This window comes from Mustela erminea, chromosome 8 (assembly GCF_009829155.1).
Source record: "Mustela erminea isolate mMusErm1 chromosome 8, mMusErm1.Pri, whole genome shotgun sequence".
In the NCBI taxonomy this organism is placed as follows: domain Eukaryota; kingdom Metazoa; phylum Chordata; class Mammalia; order Carnivora; family Mustelidae; genus Mustela; species Mustela erminea.
In genome coordinates, this window is record NC_045621.1 from 49,338,898 (window position 1) to 49,352,862 (window position 13,965).

Here is a 13,965-nt window from a genome sequence, read left to right on the forward strand (position 1 = left end):
ACAGCAACTGAGTTTGTTCAACTGCTCGAGATGGTGCAATACTCCACTTGGGCTGGCTCAACTGGGACTAGGACTACTGGTGGGATAAAGGAGGAATCTGAAGGTTCCTGGAAAAACCTTTGGGGGTAAGGTGCCTATCCCAACTATTCCCTATCGTCTCTGAAGGAGAATAAAGACAAAGATGAAAAAAGGAACTCACGCTGCTATAAAGACTCTTCAGGTTCTTGGTTCTGTCGTAATCCACTGTTTCTAGAACGGTCGTGTATTTGTCCTTAATCTGATGGTAATTTTCTTTATATTTCACCTACACACACAAAAGATGGGTTATTCTTTCCTGCTCTTCGCAAGTGCATAGAGCTAACAAGGGCTCATCCTGAAAGAGCAGTATGAGGAAGACACACCTCACTGGCGTTGATGCCACTTTGAAGAGCAGTCACGTAAAGTGGGGTGTCCGTGACCAGGTTGTAGTTTTGCAGATTTTCTTTCCCTGCTGCCGTGTATTGCAGCTGTAAAGAAAAACAAGTCACCGGAAATGGTAAAATACAGGCCTGCAGTCAGCCTGGGCAGTTTGTGCCAACTTAGGTGGTCCTTTATTTACTTCTGGGCTTCTGCTTTAATAGTAACAGAGAAGCCGTCATTCTATATTCCTGCCAGCTCTGGATGGTTGTCAAAATGAATACTTTGTCTCGACCCACAGTGGGGGCTGGCTCTTTGTCAGGTCCTCATCTTCATTTTGTTGTCTTTTCCATGCACGCACCCCATCCCTGACTGCGGTCCCTCAGGCTCAATGTTCCGCTAACCTGCCCTGTCAGAGCCCAAGCACATGCCGGGAAATTTTCCAAATACCTAGTTTTTACTTCAGAACTTATCTACCTAAGGTCCAAGCATGCATTTGCATTTTACTCCCTGCAAGTTAACCTTATCAACTTCAGCATAGCTGCTTGAGAGTGGTTCACTATGAAAACACCTCTCAGAAAGCTTTCTGTGAGAGACATCAAATACTTCAACCCCAGGAGAGACTAAAACTGAGAGGGCCCAATGCTACAGCAGGTCACCAGGAGAGGTTTTATTGGGCAGGGGGTCTTTGGTCGCCTTGGATCCTGCAGCTTTTTCTGCCTGGCACAGGATGGCCTGGCTGTCACCCCACAGAGAACACCACGGATTCCACTGATCCACAGGGAGCCAATCCTTCCAGGAAGAGCTCACCTGACTCTGGAGGTCATATGCTTTCTTGGCATGGAGGATCTGAGGTGTATCCCAAACGTAGCATCCAATGCCTTTCAGCCAATTCAAGTCATCCTTATACACATTCTGCAAGAAAGAAGGGATGATAAAAGGTGACAGGGACTCACTGAATTTATAACTGGGCATTTTGATAATTTCCTATCAGCTGTTGGCTGTGCTCAGTGCTTAGTGGTCATAGGGTGGGCCTCTCAACAGCTGGAAGCCTGTAATGCCCTGACCTAAAGGAGCTTAGGAGGAGAGGAATAGCTAAGTGTATTCCTGTGTGAAAACAAGCTAAATATTTAACACAGGGGTCATTGGTGTAAAGTCTTCTTACACCAAAAAGCGGTTACTCATGTCACTGTTCTAAAAAGCAGCAAAATTTATGAATACGGGGACGAATGGAACATGGAGGGCATGGTCGAGTGAAGCCTGTAACTAAGTCAAGCTGCAGAAAGGGCATCATACATCACTCAAGATTTCCTGAGCATTGCGGGCCCGTATAACGCTGGGTTCTTCCGGGAGAGACGTCCACTGATGGAAGAAGTGTTGGTATTCCAGGTCACTGAGGATGTACTGGCAGTGTTTAGCCAGTATGTGATTCATCATATCAATGGGGATGTGAACATTGGCTTTGGTGTCCTCGTACTCTCTTCTGTAGTTCAACTAAAGAGTCATAGTTTTTAAAGACAAAAAGAAGAAAGGGATTCAAATGTGAATTATACAGACTGATCTCTTTTTGAGTCTTAGCTCTGGTATAGATCAGTACCTTTAGAATAAACAAAGATACTTGAATATGTTCTTCTTTTTCAATGTCCTATCCTTTCATAACACAGGGGTAAATAGTTACCTCGTTGCTTTCTCCTTTTTCCAAACATAAATACCTCTCTGTGGGTTAGTGGAGGAGGAAGGGAAAGGGAGGAAGCCCAGGGCTAGCAAAGGTACACAAAGCTAACTTGAAGGAGTGGGGATAAATCTCAAGAAGGAGTCCATGCCTCTCTCAGCTAAAGAACATGTTACAAACATGCAGACTAACAGTACACTTAAGGGCCAAATCCTCTATGAAAGTGAGCTTTGCTTACCACACTCCTCATCTTTTGGAAATCCAGACAGTGAACCACACCAGGGAACTCACTGATTTCTTTTCCAGCCAGGTAGTGGCCCTTCTGCTTCTCATAGGTCTCTTTGTATTTAAGCTGTGAAGTAGGTACAGCATTGAGAATCACTGGGATTTTCTAACCAGCTCGCCAAGGAAGACTCTTACACCCATGAGAGGAGAAACTGCTACTGACCTCACTGTTCACGTAGTCAGCATGCTTGGCTCCAACAATAGGAATGTAACGTTCATCCAAGGTATATCCGTAGGCCTTGGTTCCTTCCCATGCCCCTTTATACAGTATCTGGAATAAAGAAATATGTTGTCAACAAAAGTTTGTGGTCAACTTCCTTCAGATATTGCTAAAAAGAAAATGGTAAAACCACAACAAAATACTTATGTTGAAAGGCAAAGCTTATACCTTTATTAGAGCCATTATTGTGTCTACCTACTAAGGGTTTACTGCGAATTAAATCTACAGACACTGAGGCATTTTATAACCAAGTCTAATGATATTTATAGTTCTAATAAAAGTGAAAATAAATGTTCACATAGGGAATCACCAAAAATTGTTTTCCATGGGGCATACACATATACACACGCTTCATACACACACATCATCCTTTGACTTAGATGAATTAAAATTTGGAGGGGAAGTCTTCCATTTGTTATTTGGTGATATTCATACATGACTGCCAAAGAAAGACCAGCCTTTCCTCTCTTTTTCCTGTTTGCAGGTGCTCAGTCCTACCTGCGCCTAGAGCTGCTATAAGTCCTGATACATTATTATCTATTTACTTGAATGTCTGTGCCTCTCATTTACATGGGCTCCTGACAGGCTTGTCTTATTAAACTTTAGCACCTTGGTGCTTTCTACAATGCCTGGCACATCACAGGAGCTCAAAAAAATACCAGCTGAATAAATGCTATTTCTAATACACAAGACAAGTTTATTTCTAATAAACAAGACTAAATATAATAATCTTATAAATTCAGTTGTTCACAAAATCAGCAAAAGATATGAATACTGACAAGAGCTTAAAATTAAGAATTGAGTTGTAAATCACATAAAATAAAACTTACAGTACTATAGAGCTTTCCCATGTCTTTGGAGTGGGTGATATACGGCGTATCTGGAGAAAATGTATACTTGCCCTTTATTCTTTTATTAAATGTTTCTTTATATTTTATCTAAGGAGAGAAAACAAGACAAAACCAAACAAAACCTCTGGTTAATATAAATGTATATTTAAAGTTTCATAGTTTCTACCTAGCAAGATAATAATCAGTCTACATTTAGAGACTAAAAACTAAGGAACTGGTTGGATTTCAGTTCATTTTACCTAATAATTTGGACAAGAATATAGATATTTTCTGTAAGTGAGTACAGTATACTTCCTACTAGTGACTTTTAAGACATTCCCACCAAAGACAATCTCATAGTTTCCCATCCCATTGTCCATTTTCTTACAAGCAGTTACCTGGAAGTAAGCAAATGTAATCAATGACAGACCACTAACTCCCCAGTCCATGCACATCATTATACATAAAACAAACTTACATCACTTTGATTGACTGAGTTAATCTTAGCCAAAACAACCGCTGGTGGGTCCACCACACTTGTAAAGTTAGGATAGTTGTCAAGAGCATCTTTCTTATATTTGATCTGTAAGGAAAAAGATGATTAAGACTGGTCTCCTTCCACTGTGTACCTGCCCCTACACAGTAGGCAAGGGGGCCAGGCTTTAGGTCAGAACAGGCTTTGTGTACCTGGTTCACCATTTCCTGGTTCTTGGTAACCCTCACATAGTCCACAGAATCCAAGGGTATCCAGCCAATGCCACGGAGCCACTCCAGGTCAGCTTTGTAGACATTCTGAGAGTAGGAAGAGAGATACAATGCTGATGTAAATGACTGACACAGGGTTGCAGATAGTAGATCAGAAGCAACTTTTTCAGGAGCTTTTTAAGGGTTTCTCTTTAGCAACTCTTGCCTCATTGATTCAGTTATGATTTCACCTGTTCACCTGAAAAACATTTCTTTTTTTAAAAAGATTTTATTTATTTGACAGAGAGATAGAGGGTATAATCAGGCAGGGTGGCAGGCAGAGGGAGAGGGAGAAGCTCAGCAGAGAGCCTGATGCGGGGCTGGATCCCAGGACCCTGAGATCACCACCTGAGCCGAAGGCAAAGGCTTAATAATTAACCCACTGAGCCACACCGGGGCCCCCTGAAAAATATTTCCTGAGCCTGTAATTATGAGTGAGGTAGTGTGCTAGGTGATTTAAGGGCTAAGTATAAATGAGTTTAGTGTAAACAGAAGTCCTTTATGAGGGGAGAGTGTAAGAGCTAGAACACCCCAGAGCTGTGGGAGTTATGGGCAGGGAGCCATTGTTTTCAGCAGTGAGCCTAAGAAAAGGTTTTACTAAGGAGGGTATAATTTTAGGTGGACTTATATTTAATTACTTAGAAATATGCAGGACATTCAGACTATATAAAGAAAGTGACATGACTAAATGCACATGTATTGTAGAGCAGGGGGACACATCCCTCCTGCCAAGCCTAGCTCTGCCCTCCACCACCTAGTGCCCAGATTCTCTCAGGCCAGCCCTCACCACCGACAGTGGAGCTGCTAATCTGATTAAAGGTCCACAACAGTCCTTCTGCCGCAGCAGCAGTGAGGTGGGATGTTCAAGCTCAGCGTCTGTGCTGCAGGCAGTCCTTGATTTCCTGCTCCCACTTGGTAATGAGAAGACCCAGCAGGGTTAGCTCCTGGGGGGCACCTGAGCATCACGTCGATGCACTGTGTTTCTGTTCCTTACCGATGGCTGGCGGCAGTTACAGGTCTTGACTCGGGCTTCACTGCAAGATGGCCTACGTCATGTTCCCTCTACCCTATATGCCTTTACCAAAAGTCTGTGTGAGGGATTCTGGGCCCTCATGTGGCTCGTCGGTACTCTGCTTCCCTTTTGCTTTGATTCCTTGCAATCAAGTCCTTCATAAATGCCTGAAGGAGTAAAACGCCTGGCCGAGCAAGAACAGGGCATTCCCGGGTCCTCGACTACACTCTCCTCTAATATCGTTAAAATCCCCACACACTCTCCATTCTCACCCCAAGCCAATTACCATTATTTTAAATCAACTGATAATTTTCCAGGCAGATGTGAGATGTTGCTGATGGCAAAGATACAAAAAAATTTTTTTTTCAATGACTTTGAAGGTTATTCAGACATACGTAGTAGGCAAAGCTGTCAGCCAGCCAGTCCCTGCTCCTGGGCTTTCTCTACTTCATATCCAGCCCTAATTCTCTTCTGGGACCAAACTCAATATTTGTCTTGAAGTTCAGAAGCTTGGTGCTTCCAGAGTGTTGCTTATAATGCTCAGAGCATACGTTTCTAGATAATTAAGAAACAAAATCACTTACATCGCTCTGTAGGTCATAGGCCTTCCTCGCCTGGATGACATCATTTTGGTCAGGATGACATATCCACTGGTGCAGGTAATTACGGTAATCAATATCACTGACAAGCTCCTGCCCATGCTTGGCGGCCAACACCGACACCATATCAGCAGGTATATTGATCTTGGCCTTTGTTTTATGATAGTCCTCTTTGTACAGTCTGTCATTCTGAATCTGGCCTGCGTGCTCAAACCAAACCAGTTTGGGATCATCTCTCATCGTCGGAACACCAACATAATGACCTCTCTGTTTTACATGCTCAGCTTTGTATTTCAGCTGGTAGGAGAAAAACAAAGACTGCATCAGTTTTGACAAGCACTCAAGGGAAAGAGGGGCTTGAAACCTCAGCAGATGCAGGCCTTCGGCATCTGCCTCTCTGAGAAGAGATAATAAAAGCACGAAAATAAATAAGTATAAAGAAATATCAATTTAAAAATAGAAAAACTATATTAGCTTTTTAATTCTGCCTATGTCTTATTTGAAAGCTCAGAGATCTTAAGGGAGTGAGGGAATTGAAGAAAGAGTAAAGCACTCAAAGTATAGCTCTTACAGAAAGCCCACAAAACAGGACAAAACTCCCGAAGCCCACAGGGAGATCTAGAAGGAAACAGGTACTTCAGCCATCCTCAAGCCTGGCCGGGCCTGCTAGCCCAGGCACACTCCAGCATGCACTCATACCCGGGTAAATTACCTCGCTCTGAACGTCACTAGAGTGATGGGCGTGAACAAACGGTACTGCGTCTGGAGGCAAGATGTAACCCGTAGCTTTCTGCTTCTCCCAGCCTTCCTTGTAGAGATACTAAAAGACAGAGAGCCACAACAGAGGCTTACACAAAGCAGTCAGGACGGGACATTGGTCGTGTGCACCCCTGGCCCACAGTTCCACTATGGTCCTCTGCCCCCACACAGAGTACCAGGCATCCGACTAAAACCCCTACCTGGTCCAGTATCCGGGCTGCCTCCTGGGCAGTGTGCAGCAAGGGGGTTTCTGTGAGGGTGTATTTCGATTTGGTATCATTCCAATCTTTCCGGTATTTAATCTGGAAATGAGAGGCAAGAGGCCTAAGTTACTTGATGTTAAGAAAGCACAATGCCGTCCAAGCAAATGTTAGCATCATCCCAAAGATTACAACCCGTATCACAGACGATGATCGCATGCTGAGCGAACGTAGGTGGGAAGCTTTAGAAATGACATTTCACGACTGGGCAATTTTAGAATGAGAACCATGTACTTACATCATTGAGGATCTCGCCACTTTGTTTTGCAGTCACATAATCAACTCTGTCATCCACCGGAGTAAAGTTGAGAGTTTCTATTTTTGTGCGGTATTTTTTCTAGGGGAAAGAAAATACCCTTCAGATAGTTGCAGTTTCTGGTTCTGTCTGAGCTGAGAAAGAGGCACTAGATTTAATGGTCTTTCTCTACTAGAAGTGTAGAGTGCCATATTTGAATAGTACCTTCTTGGCAATTTGGCCTTTTCCTTAGCATTTTATTTTTTAACAACTGAGTTGCCTTCTTATATCTCCCACAGATTTTAAAGTAGCAGGTTTGCTTAGCTACCAATCATGTACTGATTCATTCTGTATATCATGTTACAATCATGTACTGATTCATTCTGTATATCATGTTACTCCATACATGTCTTTCAACTGGACAAGCTTCTACCAAACGTATCACTATTGCTGACAAAAGACGTTTTCCATTTATACAATTCCAAGCATCAGCTGGGCATACTGGATATTATCTTATGGATGTGGTCCCTGATGTGACAGGGACAGCAGAGGATTGTTTTGGGAAAGGGTATGTCCGGCTTAAATGACAGCAGTTGCAAGCAACTGTCCAAATTGCTGATGGGGAGTGAATGAGTTTTGGTTTGTATATTTTAATTCAGCCTCCCAGGAAATGCACTGAATGGCAGGGTAAAATCTTGGAATACCTCACTGAAGATATCCGCGGCATGTTTGGCGTGATTGACAGAAACGGAATCATTTGGCATCCACCCGATCCCACGTAACCATTCCAAGTCCGCCTTGTAGACAGCCTGTGGAAACAAGGCCGAGTGATTTCAGCAACTCTGGGCATAGGATCCTATTTATTCCACCCCTTGGTTTGATGGAGAAACACATAGAAGGATGACCTACTCAAGCAGCCAGGCAGGTAACAAGTAAATTCATTAGGAGGTCAAGTCATATAAAAACTGGGGTATCTATTTTCTATTTGAAGGGGGTTAGCCTCAATTCAGCTCCCGCCATTGTTGCCAGGGGTGTAAAGTATGTTCAGAGATTCAGTCTCTGATTTTTTTCTAAAGAACTAAGAGATCTTAGATTTGTACCCCAAATTTCCTGATTTAAAAAACGCAGCAACTTAATTCAAGATTTTAAACACTGTATTATTAACTAAAAAAGCTAATCTGTGCCTACATTCTTTCCACAGACTGCCAGCGTTTTACTTATGATATGAACCTTTGTTGCTACTTAAATGCCATAAATAATATCTTCACAGCAGTTGTCTTTATACCATTAAAATTAACATTTGCACTCACACAACCATTTATTCCTTGATACAGAATCTAGATCTTTCAAAGCTTTGCTGATTTTTGACACTGTACTATAAGGTCTAACTAAAACCAAATTCTTAGCTGTATAAAGACAGGAAGTGATGATACAAAAATTTAGGGATATCAACTTTCTGGAAGTCATGGCAAAATGAGTGAAGAGCTCGAGCTAAAATGCAGCCCACTCACATCACTTTGCAGTTGGTAGGCTTTCTTGGCCTGAATCACATCATTCTGGTCAGGCATGCAGGTCCACTGGTGTAAGTAATTGCGGTAATCAATGTCGCTGACCAAGGTCTGGCAATTTTTAGAATGCACGATGGAAAGCATATCCACAGGGCTTTGGAACTTGGTCTTCCATTTGGCCCAGTGCAGCCGGTACTCTCTTTCATTCTGAATCTTGCCAGCTATGAGAGCCCAGCGGATCTTGTTGTCATCCCTGGCTGTGGGGGTCCCCACATAGTGTCCCTTCTGCTTCTCGTGGTCAAGCTTGTATTTGTACTGGAGACGGAAAAACAAAGCAGATGGATCACAGTATGTACTCCTGATGCACCTAGGATCTTTGCTCAGAAACTGACAAGTCAAACAAGGCCACACTTACGTCACTGGCAATCTCCCTGGAGGCCTTGGCAGCCTGGATGGGGATGGCGTCCAGCCGTACGTCGCAACTCATCTTCATTTCATCCCAGTCCTCACGGTAAATTTTCTGAAGAGGGGATAAAATAGGGTACCATTTTGGATTCAGATGTACTGATAATTTCAAGGGTTCAAGTAGAATTACCATCAAAGCAGTCCAGCTTTGAAGTTCCAGAATCAGTTAAGAAGGGAATAGATGAAAGAAGAATTCACCACCACACTACAGGAAGATGAAACTGTGTCTGGAGTCCAAAGAGCTGGGCTTGACCAGAGTTCTTTCTAATTTAAATCATGGCTTCTGTGTAGTTGTTCCTGGTTTATATAACAGGGCTTGGTGGCTCTTTGTACGGCTGTATTGCTAATATTGGGCTAAGGTGAAGGTCAGACATTAATAAGGATTACTGGATTGCTTTAATTCAGTAATTGAATTTATTCAACTTTAGAGTTCAACTCAATTTTGTAATCTTCAGAATTGTAAACTTTTTATATTTGTGGGGAGGTTTACCCCAGGATGGTTTCTTAGATCTTATGTGGTTGATGATAAATATTGTTTGGGAATGTTTGATGTTCCTTCTGAAGCACAGTTGGAGGTTAACAGCCCTTTTTTTAAAAAGTAGGCTCCACCACCAGCATGGAGCCCCATGTGGGACTGGAACTCATGATCCTGAGATCAACACGGGACCTGAGATCAAAAGTCAGATGCTTACCCGAATGAACTACCCAGGCGCTTCCACAGTAGCCATTTCTTTAGATGCAGCATGTTTTTATTTGGATAGAGAATTTAATTAGGGTAGTGACTGATGTACAGAAAGCTTTTCAAATATATGTTCATATTTAAACAGGCACATTCTGTATTGACAATGTCAGATTCAGAAATCACAGTAATTTAAATGTGTGATTCAGAAATACCAATCAATACGGGAGCCTTAACAGTGCAGAAAGGAGAGATCAATTTCAATTATTAATGGTTTCATGGGCTTTGCATATATGAAATATGAGTGCTCATACAAATTTTGACCTTGTAAGCACAGATAAGTTTTGTATGAATTTTCACTCAAGTTTTTGTATGAATTTTGCTTGGTCCTATTTAACAATAGACTTTTTTATACAAAAATCATATTCTCCACATTTCAATGTATTGGAGAATACTTAATGCAAACTTGTTATTATGTTATATAAAATCTTTTATTTTTACTTATTTAGTTTAATTTCATATGTTGTGACACTATTTTTAATTATGTAATACATTTTTATTTATGTAGTCAAATATATTTTTTTGTTAAAAAAAAAATCTGAGTTTGAGACCAAAATTAATCTACTAACTTTAAGAACATGGGTCAACTCCTCAATCACTTTAAGTTTCAACTTTCCCTTCTGATAAAAGCAAAGTAACCTATTACTCATATGATTAGTTTGAAATTAAATGAGTCAAGTTAATGTGAATTGCTTGGTTACCTAGAAAATCGTATACAAGTATCCTGAAAAAGCTGTGTTTCCCAAATGATAGAAACAATTTTATATAGTGGATTTTATCAAGATTATTATAGTAATGGTAACACCATGTGTAAAAAAAAAAAGTACATTTTGGTTAGCATTCAAATAGGACACTTGATTTCTTCTAAAGCACAAGTCATTCTCATGAATGTCTTAATATCTAATATTTAAATGTCTAAAGTTTACAACTTTACTTCTGGCATAGCTTCAAATGTTAGTCCTGCTTACATCAAGATATCAACAGTAGGATTCTGGTATTTCCAGCTGAAAAATGTATCATGCAAAAGAGAGGACATGGGACTTTCCCCAATAGTCTGGCCAAAGAGGCCTCTGGATTGAAAAGAAGAGGTTGAGGAGTCTGTTTACGCTGCAGTGAGGAATGGGCTGCCTCTCCCACCAGCCAGCTGGTGATGAGATAGCCCTGCACTGTGCTATTCTTGTCTGAGAAAAATATTATCAGTGCTCCAAATTTTATTTTCTTCCCATCTCTCGGAAAAAAAATAGCTCATTACAACAGAGTTGATGAGTGTAGTTTGGCACATGGTGAGGAGTCTTTGCTGGGCAGCTTCCTTCCCTCTCAGAGGTTTGTTATTTTCTGAAAGATGGGAAATTCCAAACCATGGTAAACTAGGTTTACCTAATCTAAGGCAGTAGCCTTCTCCTAGGTTCATATTTATTCCACACACAAGAAGTCTCCGTGATCCGCAGAGACAACACCTTTCTTGAGCTTTCTTAAATTGTGTGACTAACCATAGAATTCTTTCATTTTATCTAATGACTTTTAAGTTCATTCTCTTCCTTTTTCCAGACATAATGATTTATCCTGCAAATAATAATAATTTTGACTTTTAAATCCAGTATTTATCTTTCATTCTTACTCTTCTGTAATTATTTTGGCCTGAGTGAGGAGCTTATTCACTTAGCTCGAAGTTCCAGCAAATATTAAATAATGGTGATGTCAGTGGGCATCTTTGTTTTAGTCCGAGCTTGAGTGAGAAGATTAACTTACTGAGGATGAGCCTGGCCTTTGATTTGAGATTTATTCTTTTAGACACATCAAGATGATATTCATTTATTCTTATTTTACTAGGACTTTATTTTTTAAAAATAAGAGTGGATATTGGATTTGGTTACATGCGTCTTTTCAAATCTAGTAAGATGAATGTGTGATTTTTCTTTTTTGTTCTGTAACATTATTAGGTTTCTGAATATGGAACCCTCTTGGCATTCATGGAAGAATCCTCGTTATCTCCCTATCGTATTTATGCACTAGTGAATTTTATTTGTTAGTATTTTATTTAAGATTTTCCTCATTATTGGCCTACAGTTTTCCTTTGTGGAATTATCTTCGACAAGCTTTAGTAATTGTGATGGCTTTCCTTCTTTCATTAGGCTCTATGCTAGTCTGATTATTTCGTGAAGTTATGGAAGAATTCTCCTATGAAATCATCTGGATGACCCTGACATCTGAGAGTAGGAAGGAGAGTCTGTAATAATTTTTAATGTCTTGCTATATGTTTTTAATTTCTTGCTTAATTTGCTTGCTTAATTGCTTAATTTCTTGCTGTATATTTTTCTGGGGTCATTTTGGTAATTTATGATTTCCTAGAAAATTCCCTCTAGATCCTGGTATTAAAATTAATTTGTACAAAGTTTTTTGTTTTTGTTTTATAGAGTTTTTTCATTTAAAAAAAAATATTTTATTTATTTATTTGACAGAGAGAGATAGTGAGAGAGGAAATGCAAGCAGGGGGAGTGGGAGAGGCAGAAGCAGGCCTCCCACCAAGCAGGGAGCCAGATGCAGGGCTCAATCCCAGGACCCTGGGATCATGACCTCAGCTGAAGGCAGACGCTTAATGACTGACTGAGCCACGCAGGCGCCCCTAATTTCTATAAAGTTTTGCAAAGAATTCTGATCATAATTTTTTGTCGTCTCTCATTATGCCCCTTTCTTGTTCATGTGTCTGTTTATCTATGTCTCTTTCAACTTTCTCATCCTTATTCCCTCTCCCTTTTCTCATGTTGACATTGGCTCACCAGTAACTGGCCTTTCTGGGTGACTCTGAGCCAGGCATCTGCTCCTCTCCTCACTTCTGGTCAAAGGGTTGATGGTGACACATCTTCCCTGGCCCCACCCAGTCAATCCTTCCTCTCTTGCCTATGAAGAGTTTCCTAGGGGTATCATAGCACCAACCGGGTGACTTTCCAAACAGGAAGGGGGTCTGTTGAGGTACTTACATTGCTCACATTAAGAGCATTAGCTCTAGCGAGATTAATTTCAGGTGTATCTGGCATTATGTGGACGGAAGTTTTATCCTTGTCCCAAACTTCTCTGTACTTTGGCTATGGAAAAAAAAAAAACCCGCAATAACAAAATTACTTTGTAGTTTGTAATGCTGCAAGTTCCAGTGCACAACTTTCAACTTTTCTGATCCAAAATTTTTTCATATTAAGAAAAAAAAACGTAAAAGGTTTTCACATAAGTTGCTCAAATGTAGTACGAAATTGGTATTAATATCTTTTTCATTTGAAATTCATAAATAACAAGAACACAATTCCATCAACATTACATATTAAAATCTTTGCTTTCATCAACATTCTTCTCCTACAAATAGCTTGCCAGGTTAATTATTTATCAGTCACTTATAAGCATGAGTTAGTTTTAACATATGGGGACAAGGGGACTTACAATACTAATGTTTTCAGCATTCGACTTAGCAAGAACAACTTCAGGTGTGTCGACAACACTTGTGTACTTGAGGCTCACTACAGGTGTACGGTAGACACTGTCTCGTAGGATCTTCTGGGCATTTTGGACCCTCAGCAATTCAGGAGACCCTTCGGGCATCCAGCCAATGCCACGAAGCCACTCCAGGTCAGCCTTATAGATGGCCTGGGAAGCAAAACAAAGCAAGGTAGAAGTGGGTTTTGTTGTTTGTTTTTAGTAAAGTAAGAAAGCAGTTTTATGTTCTATTTTATGTCTCACAAACAGTAATTAAAATTGAGCAATGACCTCACAAACACAATTCCTCATATGCACAGCAGTGTTCCAGTCTGCTTTGTTTTCTGTGGCAGGGGCACCTGTGCACACCGTAAAAAGCAGAAATGATGCAGAAGGCGCTCTCTCTGTGGGATGCTTGAATCTCTCTGTGGGATTCTGAATACTTTAGTAACATACTGGCTCAGGTGGACTTTTAATGCAATAATAAATGACTGAAAGAAGACATTCATTCTACACGAGAAATAAATATCCTGATGGAATCCATGATTTCCAACAAAATGAACAGGCAGAAAATATGAATAAGTCTAAAAATACATTAGGTAAATGAATGTAACACCACATTGTGAAGAATACCCTACTAAGGAAACTAGTGAGTTTGGATCCTGCTGCTGACCTTAGACATTAATTTCAAGGAAGCAGTCCTGTCATTCTTCCATTGAGGGACCCTGCGAATCCTCATGTTTATGAAACTACAAATACTGCACACATTAAGGGATCTG

At 40.6% G+C, this 13,965-nt stretch overlaps 1 protein-coding gene across 29 annotated transcripts in view; it reads right to left on the bottom strand.

Moving 5' to 3' along the window:
* Positions 1-13,965, bottom strand: part of NEB (nebulin) — a 207,241-nt gene that overhangs the window by 68,772 nt on the left and 124,504 nt on the right. For all 29 annotated transcript variants that reach the window (XM_032355562.1, XM_032355564.1, XM_032355560.1 and 26 more), the window contains 18 exons: positions 13,154-13,357; positions 12,703-12,807; positions 8,936-9,040; positions 8,524-8,835; positions 7,717-7,821; positions 7,016-7,114; positions 6,718-6,819; positions 6,471-6,578; positions 5,744-6,055; positions 4,091-4,195; positions 3,882-3,986; positions 3,404-3,511; positions 2,517-2,624; positions 2,307-2,420; positions 1,693-1,890; positions 1,207-1,311; positions 402-506; positions 200-304 (listed from right to left, as the gene is read on the bottom strand). In XM_032355562.1, the coding sequence (XP_032211453.1) occupies positions 200-304; positions 402-506; positions 1,207-1,311; positions 1,693-1,890; positions 2,307-2,420; positions 2,517-2,624; positions 3,404-3,511; positions 3,882-3,986; positions 4,091-4,195; positions 5,744-6,055; positions 6,471-6,578; positions 6,718-6,819; positions 7,016-7,114; positions 7,717-7,821; positions 8,524-8,835; positions 8,936-9,040; positions 12,703-12,807; positions 13,154-13,357 (2,505 nt within the window). The remainder of the gene's footprint in view (positions 1-199; positions 305-401; positions 507-1,206; positions 1,312-1,692; positions 1,891-2,306; positions 2,421-2,516; positions 2,625-3,403; positions 3,512-3,881; positions 3,987-4,090; positions 4,196-5,743; positions 6,056-6,470; positions 6,579-6,717; positions 6,820-7,015; positions 7,115-7,716; positions 7,822-8,523; positions 8,836-8,935; positions 9,041-12,702; positions 12,808-13,153; positions 13,358-13,965) is intronic.